The 17267-nt window shown below is 43.9% G+C and overlaps 1 protein-coding gene across 4 annotated transcripts in view; it reads left to right on the top strand.

Moving 5' to 3' along the window:
- Positions 1 to 3264: 3264 nt before the first annotated feature.
- The window catches only part of LOC126349000 (doublesex and mab-3 related transcription factor 3-like), a 739204-nt gene continuing 725201 nt past the window's right edge, over positions 3265 to 17267 (top strand). The window contains exon 1 of one of the 4 annotated variants that reach the window (XM_050002402.1): positions 3265 to 4139. In XM_050002402.1, coding sequence (XP_049858359.1) covers positions 3644 to 4139 — 496 coding nt within the window. In that variant the 5' untranslated portion in view covers positions 3265 to 3643. The remainder of the gene's footprint in view (positions 4140 to 17267) is intronic. The other 3 variants (XM_050002401.1, XR_007565177.1, XR_007565178.1) reach the window with 3 other exon arrangements.

Genomic DNA, 17267 nt, shown 5'->3' with positions numbered 1-17267 from the left:
TTCAGCAACCTATACGCGACGCGTGCGCAAGCTGCGAGGTGGTTCGGCTTATAATTATTGCCTGGGATTCGTCCTGCTTGATTTCGAGGAGCCATGTGTTGCATCAGGAAATGGACTAGGAACTGGAGGGATCCTTGGGATTTCTGGAGAATAGGGTAGAGGGCAAGGAAGGCAATGTCATCGGCACAATAGAGGAGATGAACAGGAAGAGAGGGCTTTGGCACATCGGCAGTGTGGAGGACATACAGCAGAGGCGCGAAGGATGTTTTAGACAACTATCATCCTGTTAATAAACAGCGATATAGCCGATATGAATGGGAGTACATAACGTTCAGGCGTCGGAATTAAAACTAGAGTGCTTACTGTGTGCAGCAGTTAATGCCACAAAGAAGTGAGAGTTGGTGTTCGACAACGAAAGTTTTCACATATAGTTTCCTATAATGAGGCATTAGCTATAAAGGTGACTATTACTGCACGCTGTAAGCTTTCCAGTTTTAATTCCGACGTTTGCACGTTATGTGCTCGATTTCAGACCGTTTGTATCGCCTTTTGTTGAGATTATAATAATTGTATAAAACATCGACATCTGTAAGTACAATTTTAGGCTGTCCGCTGTAAAATATTATTTTTGTAAGTCAGTAAGCCAAACCTATATTTGATGTATCTTCGATCCGTTTTTTAGTAGACTGCGCTTGAAAATGGCATGTGAGGTCGAAATGGGGCAGTTGTGCAAGACATAATGAACTGAACACTTGTGAAAAACAGTGGAGGTGCAATATTTCAAAACAAACTTCAACTTGGGAAAGATAATGAGACAGCAGTGAATACTGACCGAATTGAACACGCCTGCATGGCGTTCGGATAACGAGGTTACGTATTAAGTGACTGTCTTTATAAACCTAGAAAGAAAGGTTTGTTACACAGGTATCCTCCCAGTAACAACACACAATGACACAACAAGCAGCGGCAATCGGCTCCGGGTCTGTCAGAGGGGACACTGCTAGGAGTGAGGTTGAGAGATAGAATCAGAAACAAAGAGATAACGAGAAGAACGGGTGTCTGTGAGGTGATGAGGCGGTGCTGGGCAGGACAAGTTCAAGAGGACTAAAACGCTGATGGAAAATTAATCGGAAATTTGTGGTAAGGTCTTATGGGAGCAAACTGCTGAGGTCATCGGCCCCTAAGCTTAGGCACTACTGAAGCTAACTTAAACTAATTTACGCTAAGGACAACACACACACCCATGCCCGAGGGAGGACTCGAACATCCGTCGGGGGGAGCCACGCGGACCATAACCAGGCGCCTCAGACCGCGCGGCTACCTCGAGCGGCATGCTGATGGAGTGGCGTACGACGTAGTCAGATTTAACAAAGAAATATCTCCATACTGCCATATGTTTCCAGAATTTATTATTTTATTTAGACGACCAGTTTCGGCATCTTATTAATGCTATCTTCAGGCCTCTACGCCGTCCATGTATAGAGAATCAGATACGTTAATGCATGCATAACTGGAGCCACCAATGCGTGGATTCCATGAATTATTAGTGGAGTGTGTACTTCGTAAACTTGACAACGAAGCACACACTCCACCAAAAAATTCACGGGATCTAGATATTGACGGTTCCAGTTATGCATGCATCGATATATCTGGTTCTCTATATATGGAGTGCATTGGGATCTGAAGATAGTGTAAATGAGATGCTGAAACTAGTCGTGTAAATAAAACCATAACTTTCGAAAACATACGGCAGCTTGGTGATTCTTTTTGGTAAGTATCTGAGCGGCTGCTGCCTGGTGCCGCCAGGAGTGGCCGAGCGGTTCTAAGCGCTTCAGTCTGGAACCGCGCGACCGCTACGTTCGCAGGTTCGCATCCTGCCTTGAGCATGGATGTGTGTGACGTCCTTAGGTTAGTTAGGTTTAAATAGTTCTTAGTTCTAGGGGACTGATGACCTCAGATGTTAAGTCTCATAGTGCTCAGAGCCATTTGAACCAATTTCGTTGTCCCGTAATCACTATGGATCAACAGAGATAGTCAAAGTCTCAGGACATGGAGAGAGGACATCCGAGGACATGCGGGAGAAAACGGGATCCAGACCGCCCAGCAAACATGGACCCGGAAATTTTCGGAAGAGGCATATGCCCTCTAGTGAATAACTAGAGGCTGAAGAAGGAGGTCCGAGTAGCTCTCTTTCTTGTAAGTCTTCAGGTTTTCGTGGCCGTTGTCATTGAAGATGAAGTCTTCTGGGCTGTTAGGCCGAGTCATATTTCTTCAACAACCGACTTTTCAACCTCTCTGCTGGGATCTTCAGGACCTTGAGCCCAATCTTCAGGGGACACTGAAGAAGATCCCAGCAGAGAAGTAGGAACATCGACTGTTTGGAGTAATATGAGGCGTCCTAACAAACCAGAAAATTGTAACTTCAACTCTCTTTCTCTTGCTACACAGCCAAACACTGCGCTGTGCTGTCGACTTCCCTAGACACGAAGACTGCTTGGCTGTGATCCAATCGGAGCGACTTGCAGATGACAGGTGTATGTGGAGGATGAAAATTACTAACGACGATTCTACAGGTAGGGAATTTAAGAAGTAGGCGATATGTTGTGATACGTCAGCGGGTCAGTGGCACGTGTGGACGCGACATGGGAACAGTAGAGTGATGGCGCCGTGCAGTGGATCTGTGGCAATTGGCCTGCGGCCAGGGGTGTGGCGAGAGCTCTGGCGACGGATCGCAGCCCCGGCGGCCGCCGCGTCGCCGGATTCAGATACAATGTGGCACGTGCGGCCGCGGCTATTTTGTACTGGCCAGCGCATCCGCCGCCAGCACGGACATGGGCGCCGCGCTGCTTAGATTCGCGAAACGGTCCAAAAATAAAGACGCGCCGCTCTGCCAGCTGCAGCCGAGGGCGGCCGCGACTGCCCTAATACCGGGGGCGGCAGCCGGTGCATCGTGGCTGCGGGTCACTGGCGGCGGACGCCGCGAAAGGAGAGCGAAGGAACGCGGCGGAGAGAGAGAGAGAGGGAGAGAAGCGCGCCAGGGGGACAGGTGGTGGGGACGGGCATAAAATGGGGGTCTGGAGGGGGAGACTACAAAATTTCATTGGACCGGCCAGCGCGTCGCGAACGTTTTACGACCGGTGCACATCAGCCAGGTTGGCTGCGCCGGGCTGAAAAATAATACCGCACCGGAGAGTGCGAATAATGGCAAACTGCAGCGGCTTAAAAAGGTTCGGTCACGGCGCGGGGACGCCACGGGGGCAAGAGGGGCACACGGAGCATGCAAGCAAGCACGCGCGAGGACAACACACGCGCGTATTTTTATTTCTTATTTTTTTTTTGTACTTGTTCATTAAACAATGTTATAGAAGAGAGGAACAGGTCGAACAATCAAAGCAGAGTTATAGCTGCAGCGGCGTCCGCGTCGAGCGATAAGACGGTGCAGTTTATGACGTAAAGTTCGAATGAGACTGCGAGTCGTAAAAGTCCCCCCTCCGCGTGGCGCGGCCAGACCGCGCTCCTCCTCCCGGCCGGCGGCTGCCCCCACCGCCAGCGCCGGGGCTCAAGGAGGCGCTCGCAGAGGCGCTCTGGCGCGCCAGTGCAGTCGCCGGCGCAGCGTGCAGCAGCAGCAGCAGCAACGGTGCCCATGGCGTCGGCGTCGTCGGTTGCCACCACGACCACGAGCCAGCGCACGCCGCCCAACTGCGCGCGCTGCCGGAACCACGGCTACAAGATCCCGCTGAAGGGCCACAAGCGCTACTGCAAGTACCGCTACCACACGTGCGACAAGTGCCTGCTGACGGCCGAGCGCCAGCGCGTCATGGCGATGCAGACGGCGCTGCGGCGCGCCCAGGCGCAGGACGAGGCCATGGGCCTCAAGAAGCCGCCGTCGCCGTCGCCGCCGCCCCCGCCGCCGCCCCCGCCGCTCGCCGCGGGCACCGTGCCCCCCGCCGAAATGGGCGCCGCCGCCGCCATCGTGGTGCCCGGAGAGGAACACTTGCGTCCCGTGGCGGCGGTGCCTCCGCGCCACCTGGCCGACGGCAGCTGCGACTCGTCGTGTTCGCCGCCGCCGCCCGGAGGACGCCGCGGAGAGTCGCCGTCGCAGCACCCCCTGCCGCTGATGCACCACCAGACGCCGTCCGGTGAGTACCGCCCTCCGCCCTCCGCCCTCCGCCCCCCGCCCCCCGCCGCCGAGCCGCACTGCCACGTGCTCCGGCCGGCCGCCTCCGCGCGCCGATTTCAAAAGTGCCGCTGCCGACGAGCTCTTCTGGCATCCCTCACCTTCCGCACTGACTAGTTACACCTAAGGTGAAAGTTCCTTCAGCCACCGTGTGAAATGCAGGTGCCTTCGGAGCGACTGTCACGACCATTTTGCGACCGTGACGTGCCTCGAGACTTTCTAAGATCTGATCTATTAGCTATTCATTATTTTCCTACGGCAATGCAACAATGGAAGTGACAACATTTTTGGGGAGTGCCAACGTAATGCTCATTCCTCGTGCAATATCTGAGACAATTTTCCCCCTGCATTGGATCGTCAACATTGAATTTCATACCTGCATCAACTCAACTCTTCACTCACTATTTCTTGCCAAATTATCAGTGGTGTATCAACTTTCTAAAATGTAGATAGCATCCGGATAACCGTCATGACTGCGTTCTGATCGAAACCTGCAAGCTTATTTTTGAATGCCCCACGACCGGTTTATGACAATGAGTTTTGTTGCAACTCGTGTTCACTCAGGTACGAGCAGCCCTTAGCGACTCGCCATCTTATTTACAACTTTTCATGACGTCGCCTTTCCGGCTTAGATTTTTTTTTTAGAATGTGACTTGTAAGTACTGCATCACTTCCCAGTCAGTACACACTTTAGTTTATTAATGTCTTATATACCTATTATGTTTTAGAACAGTTACTTTAATTCTGAAGACGACACTCATAGTAGCGTCGAAACCTGGTCAATTTAGACTTAATATTTATGACCGAGGGCTTATTTGTTCTAATACAATCTCCATGCGTGATTCCTGAAAACTGTAAAAATATTGAAAATATGTCAGCACCGAAGTGAAACATTTATTTGTAGTTCATACAGTGGATCTTCGACATAGTTCTCTAATTTTTTTTCAGTGTTGCACGCAATTCGGTATGAATGTGGAGAAACGTTATGAAAAAAATTAAATGCGAGAAACAGTGATACAGTTGAGGATATAATTTGTGCCAATAAAGAAAACTGCCGGATTGTGAGAGACAAGAATCATTCACTTTTCATTTACCACACGTGCTTAGCACCTTATGTGCTACCTTCACTGTTTTTTTTAATTTTATTTATTTTTTATTAAATTTGTATCACATGACGATGTCATTTGTTTCCTGCTGGTAGCGTTTACCTACCATGCTCTAATCCGCTTCATATGTTTCCCTGTGCTGACGTCTTGTTTACCGTGGCTTTAAACACGTTAAAACTCTTACTTTGGTCATCTCACTGTTTTAACAGTTACACGAGCTTTTTATTTCCTAAAATCAAAATTCCCGCCTGCGGTTCGTGTTTATCGAATTTGATTATTGGTGCCAAGTGCAAGAATAAGTGGCGAATTTTCTAGCGTATCAGAGACGTTGGAAGATGAAATTATATACTTCTTGTAATAGTTTGGAGTATTAAGACGGTTTTTTGATAATGGTCGTATCTCACATAAAGAACAACATTGTAATTGGTTGCTCACAATTCGTGAGGTAATTTCTGCGTATGTAACGTCAACATTGCTTAGAGGGTGCAATACTTATGCCTGCATGAAACCTCTACCATTTGCATACATGGTTTTCTTGCTACATGTGGCCCTCATAAATCCCACACTTCGCCAGTGCAGTTTTATCACCTGACGAACCCAAATTAGCTCTTCCATATGGAGCTATTCATCGTAAAATGCACAAATTTCCCACTTCTGTCGCACCATATTGGAAAGCATTCGACAATGCGAATAGTGTAACTGCAGCTCGAGCTTTGGCAGCTCGAGCTGACTGCAATGAGACGATCTGCGGCCACGGGTGTCCGAATAACGGTCAGGGCCAGCCTCGTATTTGGACACTAATGCCCCTTTATCTGTATTGCAGTGTTTCTCTCCACTTTTTAGTACATTTGGCTAGCAAGAAAGAAACTCATTCGCATAACGTATGCATTTTGCTTGAATAGAGGTGGAGAGAGTGAAGCATTCCATGTTGTCACTGCGCCACAAGTCATCTACTTATTCCAGACATAGCTACTAGCTTCCTGAAAGATTAATAAATATTCTTACCTCGGTCTGCACTCCATTTTGGCTATTAGCTGTAGGAAAAATAATTTTTCTTTGATAATCCGTTTATTTTTCATTCGTTTTCTTCGTTCTCGTCAAGCTACCGAAATTCACTGGCATTTGTCGATGGTAGAAAGTACTGCAGTCAAGATTACGAGGGCGTGTTGAAAAGTAATGCCTCCGAATTTTTCATGTGAATACTCTTAAAAAAACAAAACGTTATTAACATGCTTCATTTGTATTCTTCATGTCTACGTATTTATTTCTCAACATAGTCACCCTGGCGATGAACACATGTCACGCAACGAGGCATCAGTTTCTTGATACCGTCATTGTAGAATGTTCGACTTCATTGACGGAGCCACAACCTCACCTCTGGTTTACCGTTTCATCACTATAAAAATGGGACTGACTGTAGTTTAATATGATACCATTACTGGAAAAATGAATACACATTCGTAAAGAAGAAGAATAATTTGTAGAAGAAAACTGTGTTCCTTAATAGTTTTTGGCATTAGTTTGTCACCAGAATTTTCCAGAAATGTATTGCTTTCACAGTTACGTGTTTGTTTATACTGGTATTACCTGTGTGTTGAATCGTTATTTACCTATTTAGACAAAAGCAATTTTCTTAAAAGTTGTTAACATGGAATATAAATTGAGATGGAAGGAATTGTTTTCTGAAGGTATTTGTCTCGAGTGTAGCCTTGTAAGGAACTGAGATGCGTGTGATGAACAATTCAGACAAGAACACAATAGACACTTTTGAAATATGGTGCTACGGTATTTGTTGAAGAGTAAACGAGTAAATCGAATGACTGACGAATAACTGAATCGAACTGGGAGGGAGAATAAATCGATGGCGTAACTTGAGTAAATGCTGAGATCGTTTGTCAGGACACGTCCTGAGACATCAAGCATTTGTCAATTTAGTAGTAGTAATAGGAAGTTTGGGAGATGAACCTGTAGTGGGGGACCAAGGCTGGAATAAAGTAAGCAGGTTGATATCGATGTGGAGACTTGAAGAGACTTACATAGGATGTACTAGCCTAGAGAGCTGCATCACACCAGTCTTCGCACTGAAAATCACAACAACAACAACTGCAAGTACAACATCATCTGTAGGAAACAAACCACACAAAATTCGCAATTCCGTAATTTTTGGTTTTCCAAAAGTATATAGAGCTTACTTGAGCGAACTGCGTTAATGTGATGGTTAATTTATATATCCATCTTTTTTTTTTACTATGACTCAGTTAATTCAGAACATACCTTAATCATTTTTATTTTGCCTGTCATTGCAGCTGACTCCTAACTTCTGTTTCTATTGCTATCGTACCACTCACAATTGTTGATCAGTGTTAACTTACCCTCTCTTCCAAGTAGGCTTCGAACAGTTTCATCCAAGCTTCTTTACCTGTGCCGCAACATGTAGAATAAGTGGGAAAAGTAATGCCCAATCCGTAATTTAATTTCCAGCTTTCAGGAAGTCATGTAAATACAGATACTACGATATATAATAAAATGCATTGTTGTACTTGGGAACTATTGACAGTAAATTATTTGCCAGCTAAGTCAATAACGCTCTGCAGTTTACTAGCGTTTGCAACTATGTCTAACTCGAATATGAAGGGCTTAGACTCGGCTTGAATGCCCACTGTGCGCAATCAGCCGCCTTTCGCGTTGACATTTATGGTCTGTTATAGTTTTTTCCCGCAGTGATAAACTAATTATCTCATTCCTTTAATTTCAAATTGGTATTCATTTTTGAAATAAAGAAAACCTGAAAAAAAGCACGCTTAAGAAGGAAAGAAAACAAAGACAACTAATTACTGTCATCCATAGAAAAAAATACCGCATGGCGTTCACAGCATATTACCAGGATGCCGGTTCCTTCTTTCTTCCCATTCGCTATTGGGACAGCAAAAAAAAAAAAGGGATATTTACTCTTTTTGTTACAGACTTTGTAGAGAAAGATACGTTGGAAGCAGCATAATCGTGGTAGAACCTGTAACGCCGTATTCAAAGATTATTTTATTTCGTTAGTTTTGCATTAAGAGACCATTGGCTTATTTCTTTTCGTGAACTTCTCGTAATGGTTATGTCTCACATAGCAGTCCAACTTAAGACTCGTTTATCTCATCAAGAAAAATGAACTCGTCGGGGACCAAAAAGCAGCAACGATATTCAGTAAGTGATATCTTGATAAACAGTCTCCTCAGCAACTGAGATCTGCCACTTGTGTATCATAAAACCGATATTTTTTTACACTTCGTATTAACTCGCACCATTATCCATCTTCTTCTCTCCGAGAACTAGGGGAGGTCAAAGCCTGTTCCGTTGGCCATCCCTTTTTGGGCTTCCAACTCTTCTCCTTTTTGGAGCATAGTACACAATTGCTGCCGGTAATCTATGCCCAGGCACCCAGTGTAAATGCACGTAACATATTCTCTTTGTTGCTTTTGTTTGCTTATTCCTCGAAGTTTGAATTGTGTCACTGTCTTCATAAACAATGGAATATGATCATCATTTATGTACACTTTTTGCATTTAGCCACATTTATCGTGAGTTGTTTGTTACTGCAGACACCACTATATCTTACGGGGCCCTACCGACAGCGAATACTGTAAGTAAAATATTAAACCACGTCTATTTTTTACCGCAGGCAGGATAGTTTTGCATAAACAGCAACAACTTGCATTATTCGTTTGCCTTTCTTTACCCGTCTGCAGCGCAGTGTTCCGTTGTAAGAGACACATCCTATCTACGTTCTCAACCACCGCACTTTACTTAGTCAAGCAATACTTTATCTCAGTAACAAAGCACATCACCATTGGCGGATCTCTCAATAATTGTTAAAATTTCTATTTTTTTGAAAACTTAAATTTATATTGTTGAAACAAAAAGTTTATAGAAAAAAGAACCTTTACTAACGACAATTAATGTTTTTGCGTATTCGTATCGCATATTGACTCCTGTTGTTTGAATATCAGTAGGAATTACGCACTATGGCAATTCAGTAGTTATTTCGTATGGACGTTGAAGACTACCACGAAGACCTTGTATGCCACAATATTTTACAAACGTAGAGTGATGATATAGTACACAAATCCAACTACTTTGTATGAAAAAATGTAGGAGAGAAATGTCTAATTTTGTCATAATGGGCGTACTATTTTGTTGTTAGGACTGCCAGAAGTACAGGTATATTTAACTGCGGTTCAGACAAATGACAGCTAATTATTACTCTGGTAACTCTGAGACCATCTGGGTACTCCATTGTGAGTGGTGGAGTGACATAGGAGGTACTGTTGGCTGGCCACCAAGACCACGCGATTTGACGTGAATAAGCTGCCTGTAGTAATTTGGAATGTTTGTGAACCGAGGAGATGCTGGAAGATCTCGAGCTTCCGAAAATGTCAACCAGATAATGGAAATCTTAGGACCAACCCGGCAATCATTCCTGAACAGATTTTCCTGTTGTGACAGTACTTTAGTAGCCTTAAGTACTTACAATATTGCGGACAGCTTTATTATTACACATAGTTTTACCACATTGGCGTTTCGGCTTTCAGAAGGAAAACACCATTTTACAATCCTTTTCTCTTGCTCGAAGTTGTCTGGATTCATATGATTCATTATACCTCCATTTTTTTTTCTTTGCGTTCCGTGTATTATTAATGGCATCTGTCAAATTACAAAGCAATTTGCTTTAGCCTTCGTCAGTTCTGTCTGTAATTCTTAATATTTTCTGAGAACAAGCACTATACAAGCAAGGACGAGCAAAGAGCTTACCCATTGCACTGCACTGTGACATAATTGCCATTGAAGAGTTATCACTTGTTACCTTTCTCAAACAGGTCAGTTTTTATTGTTGTTTTGGCCTGAGCCTCCAAGAGTTGAGAAAAACATAGCCATAAAAATAAAATATCATGGTTTGGATTGTGGCACTCGATAAAGATCTAAGTGTAGGTGTTGATAAACATCGTGTCATAAAATAAACTTCAACAGTAAATTTTTGGGTGTAGTCTTGAAATTAATTTGAAAAGAATAAGTATTGCATCGACAGATTAAAACGAAAAAATGTACAAATTGTCAAGCAGCGGAATAAATTAATGAACAATTGTGCTGAGGGTAGCTGAAGACAGTGTTTACATATACATAAAAGGGATAACCAGATGAGTCTAGAAATCCTGGGAAGCTTTCGGCAAACTAGACTTCTGAAACCTAAGCTGTCGGTAGCACAAACATTACGAACTGTGTGCATTAGCAATTGTTACTGTTCGCACCGTGTCATGAACTTTGAAACGTTCAATATGAGGCTTTCAACATAGGATTAAACACCCAACCGGTTGCACATAGACGGTAGGTACATTGACCTAGATTTCCTTGAGAATGAAGTGTTGCTAAATTAGTCTGATGTTTTTCCCAACTGGGCACACGTTGCAAAGGTCAGAACGTTATATTTTACTTTTAACATGATCGTAACTGGTCCAAATTCTGGCTATTGCCTTTTAGCAATATAATTTTACAATTCAGCAACATTTCATTCTGATGAAGACACCTCTAGTAGCTGTCGAAACCTAGGTCAATGTACCCATCGTTTATGTGCAATCAGTTGGCCGTTTAGTCGTATGCTGAAACTAGTAGCCTATACGGCTGCTGAATAACAGCCATGTTCCAAACTGTAATATGAGAACTTTCATATCTAATGGTCATTAAGCGGGAAACGAAGTGACGTACGTCGGACATTATTTGGAGAGACAAGAAAACAAACTAACAGAAAAGGTGACATACTATTAATAGATAATATAATTATGAATGTAACCAAAATGTAGTTAAGATGGACACAACACGTAATCCAGGTGAAAGATCAGTAGGTGGACTAAGGTAGTTACTGGATGGATTCCATGAGGTAAGACGATGTAGAGACGACGACCTAATCGGAGGTGGTTAAGTGACGTTTGAATGCATGCAGGAACAACATATGTCAGAATAACTGAAAACTGTAGAGCATGGAATAGTCTGATGGCGGCCTCAGGGCAACAGCGAACGGCGCATGGATGATGATGGAAAATAAAATTATATAGAAGAACATCTTTACAGAAAGAATAGTCGTAATTATGAGCACAATTAATAATTGAATTTTAAAGGAAAAAAAAAGAGACGCAGGAATAAGAAAAGCGTCAAGAGAAAGAGAGTGGACTTACTGTTCATATATTTTGGTGTATCATTTACATGGGAAGATGATTTTGGATATACGATGGGACTTCAAAAAGTAAGCTACACTTTATTATGGCAGGCCAAGTACCTTCTATTGAACACTGACAGCACGTCAAAATGACACAGATATTTCTAGCAGTCGTTCAATTTTTCGACGATAGAAATCCCCTCCTTGGCCACGGAACTATTCGAGAACCGCTATGTGGACTTCCTCATCTTGTAAAATCACTTTCCCATCACATGCTTTTTCAAAGTGGCGAAAGGACTGAAACTGCCTGGTATAAGATCGTGGGTGCAATGTGAGCACAATTCCCAGATACTGGCGACGATTCCGGACGATGGAATGAACGTTGGCTATTGAGAAGCGCGCCTGCGAGGAGTGTACGCGGTGGTCAGTTCCTCGACTACCCGCGCGTTGTCGTATTTGGTCAACATCGATGTCCTTCCTTTACGATCACTATCACCCACGTCTGTGCAGCCTTAGTCAAATTGCTGGCATCATTTCACTATGGATCTACCGCTCATTGCAGTTGGCCCATACAACGCCAGAATTTCACGGTGAATCTCTGTGCAATTTAGATATTTTGACCACACGAATCGTACTGTTCGCCGTACTTCAACTTCGGTGGACGTCTCCAGTTACCCCTCCGTTTCATCACACTGTGATCTATACGTTACCCGTACCGTAGCGGAACTGTCTCTGCAGGATACCGTGAACTATTACTCTCACGCCGGCCGCGGTGGTCTCGCGGTTCTAGGCGCGCAGTCCGGAACAGTGTGACTGCTACGGTCGCAGGTTCGAAGCCTGTCTCGGGCATGGATGTGTGTGATGTCGTTAGGTCTAAGTAGTTCTAAGTTCTAGGGGACTCATGACCACAGATTTTAAGTCCCATAGTGCTCAGAGCCATTTTACTCTCTTCTGAAAATTTGCCACTGTTGTTGAACTATGGTGTTAGCTTGGAATGAAACGTGTAACACACTTCATCATGTCACAGCGTATTTGGATAGGTGATCGAATCTGTCACGAACATATTGGCACCGGAACGCGCTTGCTTAGTTAGAATTTGGAAGTTGTCAGTGACGTCTAATAATCATTTTGAAGCGACAACGAAAAAATGAAAATCTTATTTTCCCGCTTATTCAGTCGATCCATGCAAGAAGTGCCAACGAAATTTGTGACTTTTGAAATGGCAACGTTGTTGTTGTTGTGGTCTTCAGTCCAGAGACTGTTTTGATGCAGTTCTCCATGCTGCTCTATCCTGTGCAAGCCTCTTCATCTCCCAGTATCTACTGCGACATACATCCTTCTGAATCTGCTTAGTGTTTTCATCTTTTGGTCTCCCTCTACGATTTTTACCCTCCACGCTGCCCTCCACTACTAAACTGGTGATCACTTGATGCCTCAGAACATGTCCTACCAACCGATCCCTTCTTCTTTGTGCCACAAATTTCTCTTCTCCCCAGTTCTATTCAATACTTCCTCATTAGTTATGTGATCAACCCATCTCATCTTCAGCATTCTTCTGTAGCACCACATTTCGAAAGCTTCTATTCTCTTCTTGTCCAAACTATTTATCGTCCATGTTTCACTTCCATGCATGGCTGCACTCCATACAAATACTTTCAGGAACGACTTCCTGATACTTAAATGTATATTCGATGTTAACAAATTTCTCTTCTTCAGGAACGCTGTTCTTGCAATAGCCAGTCTACATTTTATATCCTTTCTAGTTCGACTAGCATCAGTTATTTTGCTCCCCAAATAGCAAAAGTCCTTTACCACTTCAAGTGCTCATTTCCTAATATGATTCCCTCAGCATCATCCGACTTAATTCGACTAGATTCCATTATCCTCGTTTTGATTTTGTTGTTGTTCATCTTATATCCTCCTTTTAAGACACTGTCCATTCCGTTTAACTGCTCTTCCAAGTTCTTGCTGTCTCTGACAGAATTACAATGTCATTGGCGAACCTCAAAGTTTTTATTTCTTCTCCATGGATTTTAATACCTACTATTTTTGGAAATATGGGCTCAGTGAAGCACATTAAATAACGAGAAAAATCGTCAGTAACTATAAAGTAATACTTTCGAACATTTTACTAGTGCAGAATATTCTTTCTGTAAATGCCAGGCAGCTGTCTCGCTTTTCATACACTTTCAGAGCGCACACTGGAAGTTTCAGGAAATATCTGAAGTGTTTCTAGCCTGCTTGCTTTCATCTGCTCAGAAGCTACTCGAAATAAGTCAAGCTTTTGAACCTGCAATAACTGCTCATGACAGAAAGCTTCATTCTGTAGCAGTTTCCATCAGGCAACATGAAATGATCTGATTCATTCTGGAGGTTTTTGTTAGTAAAAAAATTATAAAAAGTATCCCACGCTACTGTCGTCAGTAGTAAAGTGCGTTAATACAGTTAAAAGTATTTTAATATGCTCACTACATTCAGGTTCCATGTTCCTGTTTTGAGTGCACTCTGAAGTGAGTGTCGGACACCACCTGCAGAAATTACAGCACGTCACGCATTCCTAGTGACGTTAGAATGATCGCCTACAGAAATAATTTTCTGTACGTTATATATTAGGAAACCAATACCTGTTCGGATATGAGTCGTTTTGATTGTGACGAATAATGTGTAGTATTCGGTGTTGAAGCCCTTTACAAGTGACGGTACATTGAATTACCAAAAGACACTCGTGTGGTCGGATGGAAATCCTCGAGAAATCATGGATGTGAGGCACCAGGATCGCTTCGGTATCAGTGTATGGGCTGGAATTGTCAGCAACAGACTTATAACGCCATACGACCAAAGAGATGAAATGGTGCTATCACCTATTTCTGTGTGATGAGTTACCGACGCTATTGGAGCACGTTACCCGTGTGGTAAGACAACGACTGTTGTGATACCACAATAGTTTCTAACGATCATTCGACAGACTTCACCGTAGCGTTTCATTGGCAATGAATTGGACGTGATGGTCCAGCAGCATGGCCTCCAATTTCAACGGACCTGAATCCGTTGTCTATCGGGCAACAGTGATATTTAAAGGTACTGGTGTACTACCGATCTATTGACAATGTGCAGACATCACGGGAGCTTGTGACCTATGCATGTGACACAATCGAAAAAGAACCAGATGTATTCGAAACAGTGAGCGATTCACTGTAAAGGAGGGCTGAAGGATGCCTCAGCAAGCGTGGTGCCGGCCGCGGTGGTTCGCGGTTCTAGGCTCGCAGTCCGGAACGGTGCGACTGCTACGGTCGCAGGTTCGAATCCTGCCTCGGGCATAGATGTGTGTGATGTCCTTAGCTTAGTTAGGTTTAAGTAGTCCTAAGTTCTAGGGGACTGATGACCACAGCAGTTGAGTCCCATAGTGCTCAGAGCCATTCGAACCATTTTTGAGCAAGCGTGGTAACCACGGCAGCACTAGCTGTAGTGCGTACTTCTATGTAACACACAGATGGGAAAGGGAGGACGGGTTGGCCGATATCTCAACAGACACTGATTTGCGACATTTGATTATAGGAAATTTTCTTCTAGTTTCGATCAGTGCTACCTCCTGTAAGAAATGTGTTTTTTTTTTTTCACATCCAATATACTGAAGAGAAGTTGGCGATAACAGTGCCTGCGTGTTGCTAAGCTACATTCCATCTGGATAATTTACATGGAGGCTTATACGATTAGAACCAATTTTCACTAAATTCTGGATGGACGACGACATTATGGTGTAAAATACTTGTGTTTCGGTCACTACTGCCCGGTCGGAACGCTGCACTGCAACTGAACGTGGTGTCACACCCAGAAGAAATCATCGAACCTATGTGAGCATTGATCATTCATTCAGTCTGATAATACAGATGATTCGTGTCAACGTATAGAAAATTCGAACCTCCGACTGATAGTCTGAGGAAAAGCCGTATGTCGTTTCCAGCATGACTACTCTGTAAATGAGTGGTCCGTCTGTAAAATTTGCCCTCCACGAGGCTCTTCTCTCGCGGAGGTATTTTTATTACGGGGAAGTAGGGATGTGTCTTTCTCGGTATATCAGCATAGGGGAACAATGAATCTTGTTCACTAGCCTTCCAGAAACAGCAAATATTTTAACCCAGACTAATTTCCCTATTCCTCCCTCTCACTGCGACTTCTATGGTCCACTCGACGTTGAGACCGCCGGTCGCGGTGGCCGTGCGTTTCTACGCGCTGCAGTCCGGAACCGCCGGACTGCTACGGTCGCAGGTTCGAATCCTGCCGGCATGGATGTGTGTGATGTCCTTAGGTTAGTTAGGTTTAAGTAGTTCTAAGTTCTAGGGGACTGATGACCTAAGATGTTAAGTCCCATAGTGCTCAGAGCCATTTTTTTCGTTGAGACCAAAGGCCGAATACCCCACGCTACACGACGAGAACATAAGTTTTGTGTATTCAGTGCTTACAAAGTCACCCATGGTTTTCTAACGCTAACTGCAAGCGGAAGAAAAATATTACAATTAATAGTTTAAAAGAGAGCTACCTGACTAATAAAACTAACCAACTTCTAAAATGGGGACTACTGTACAATTACGCCTTTTAATGGGAGGGAGGAGGGGTAGCTTACACCAAACACGGCCACGAAAGCCTGCAGACTTACATAAAGTACAAAAGCACCTTCAGGCTTCGGAAAGGTGTTTATTATATCTCATTTCGGTTAGTTCTAAGTTAGTGGAACATCAAAACCTGCAAATTGGGTTTTTCACAGTAGTCTGTAAAACGGAATATTTACAAAAGTCATAGGTTGTTACCGGGGTTACAATATAGTGTTCCTCGGCTGTTCATTTGTCGTAATTATTACCACGTGATTGGCTAAATGGGTACCTACACTTCAAGAAAACAGTTCAGTAACTGACGAGCAGATGAGGCCGTTGATGTTAGGCGAAGGTAGTGATTATGCAGTGGAATGGGGCACTCTGTCGAGACACGATATTACGAAGCTCCCACCAAAAGACAGTTGGTCGCTGAGTTAACGAATGATCATAGAAGGAAGATAGTACTTTTATTTGCGGCAGTGGACAAAACTTGTTGCCAGTCGGACACTAACAGAATGCGTCGGCCGAATACAGTGCTCAAACACAAAAGCGTTTTTTGAGTTGCTGCGTGTTATATGTTCGGTTAAATTAAAATGTTCCAATGTGTGTGAAATCTAATGGCACTTAACTGCTAAGGTCATGAGTCCCTTAGCTTACACACTAGTTAACCTAAATTATCCTAAGGACAAGCACACACACCCATGCCCGAGGGAGGACTCGAAGCTCCGCCGGGACCAGCCGCACAGTCCATGATTGCAGCGCCTAGACCGCTTCGCTAATCCCGCGCGGCGGTTAAATTATAAAAATAAAAGCATAAATAACGTAACACAAAACAAACTGCTAAGCAGACACCTCTTTCTAGAGGTACATATGGAAAAAGAATCTGGCCCATTCGGAAACACAATCGTTTCTAAATCGATGGTCGCCACTTTCTTCGAACGATCCCTTCAATTTCCTGCCGCGCTCGATCGTCCTTCATCAAAGGAGACGACGGCCATCTTCCCTTTGTTCGGTTTTAATGCGAATTATTTTCCCTAGAACATAGTTTAGTTAAGTGTCTAACTTCCAGCAGATGTACCACTGTCTGATGCAGTCTTGAACACCCTTCTTCAGGTTGTTTAAAATGTTGATTAGCAGTCTTGACACTCTCATGTCATTGGCACACTTGGCGTAAAGAGTGTGGTTCCATCTAGCTCCCGAAT

The sequence above is a fragment of the Schistocerca gregaria genome, chromosome 1, assembly GCF_023897955.1.
Source record: "Schistocerca gregaria isolate iqSchGreg1 chromosome 1, iqSchGreg1.2, whole genome shotgun sequence".
Taxonomy (NCBI): Eukaryota; Metazoa; Arthropoda; class Insecta; order Orthoptera; family Acrididae; genus Schistocerca; species Schistocerca gregaria.
This window is presented reverse-complemented; position numbering and strand designations above follow the sequence as displayed.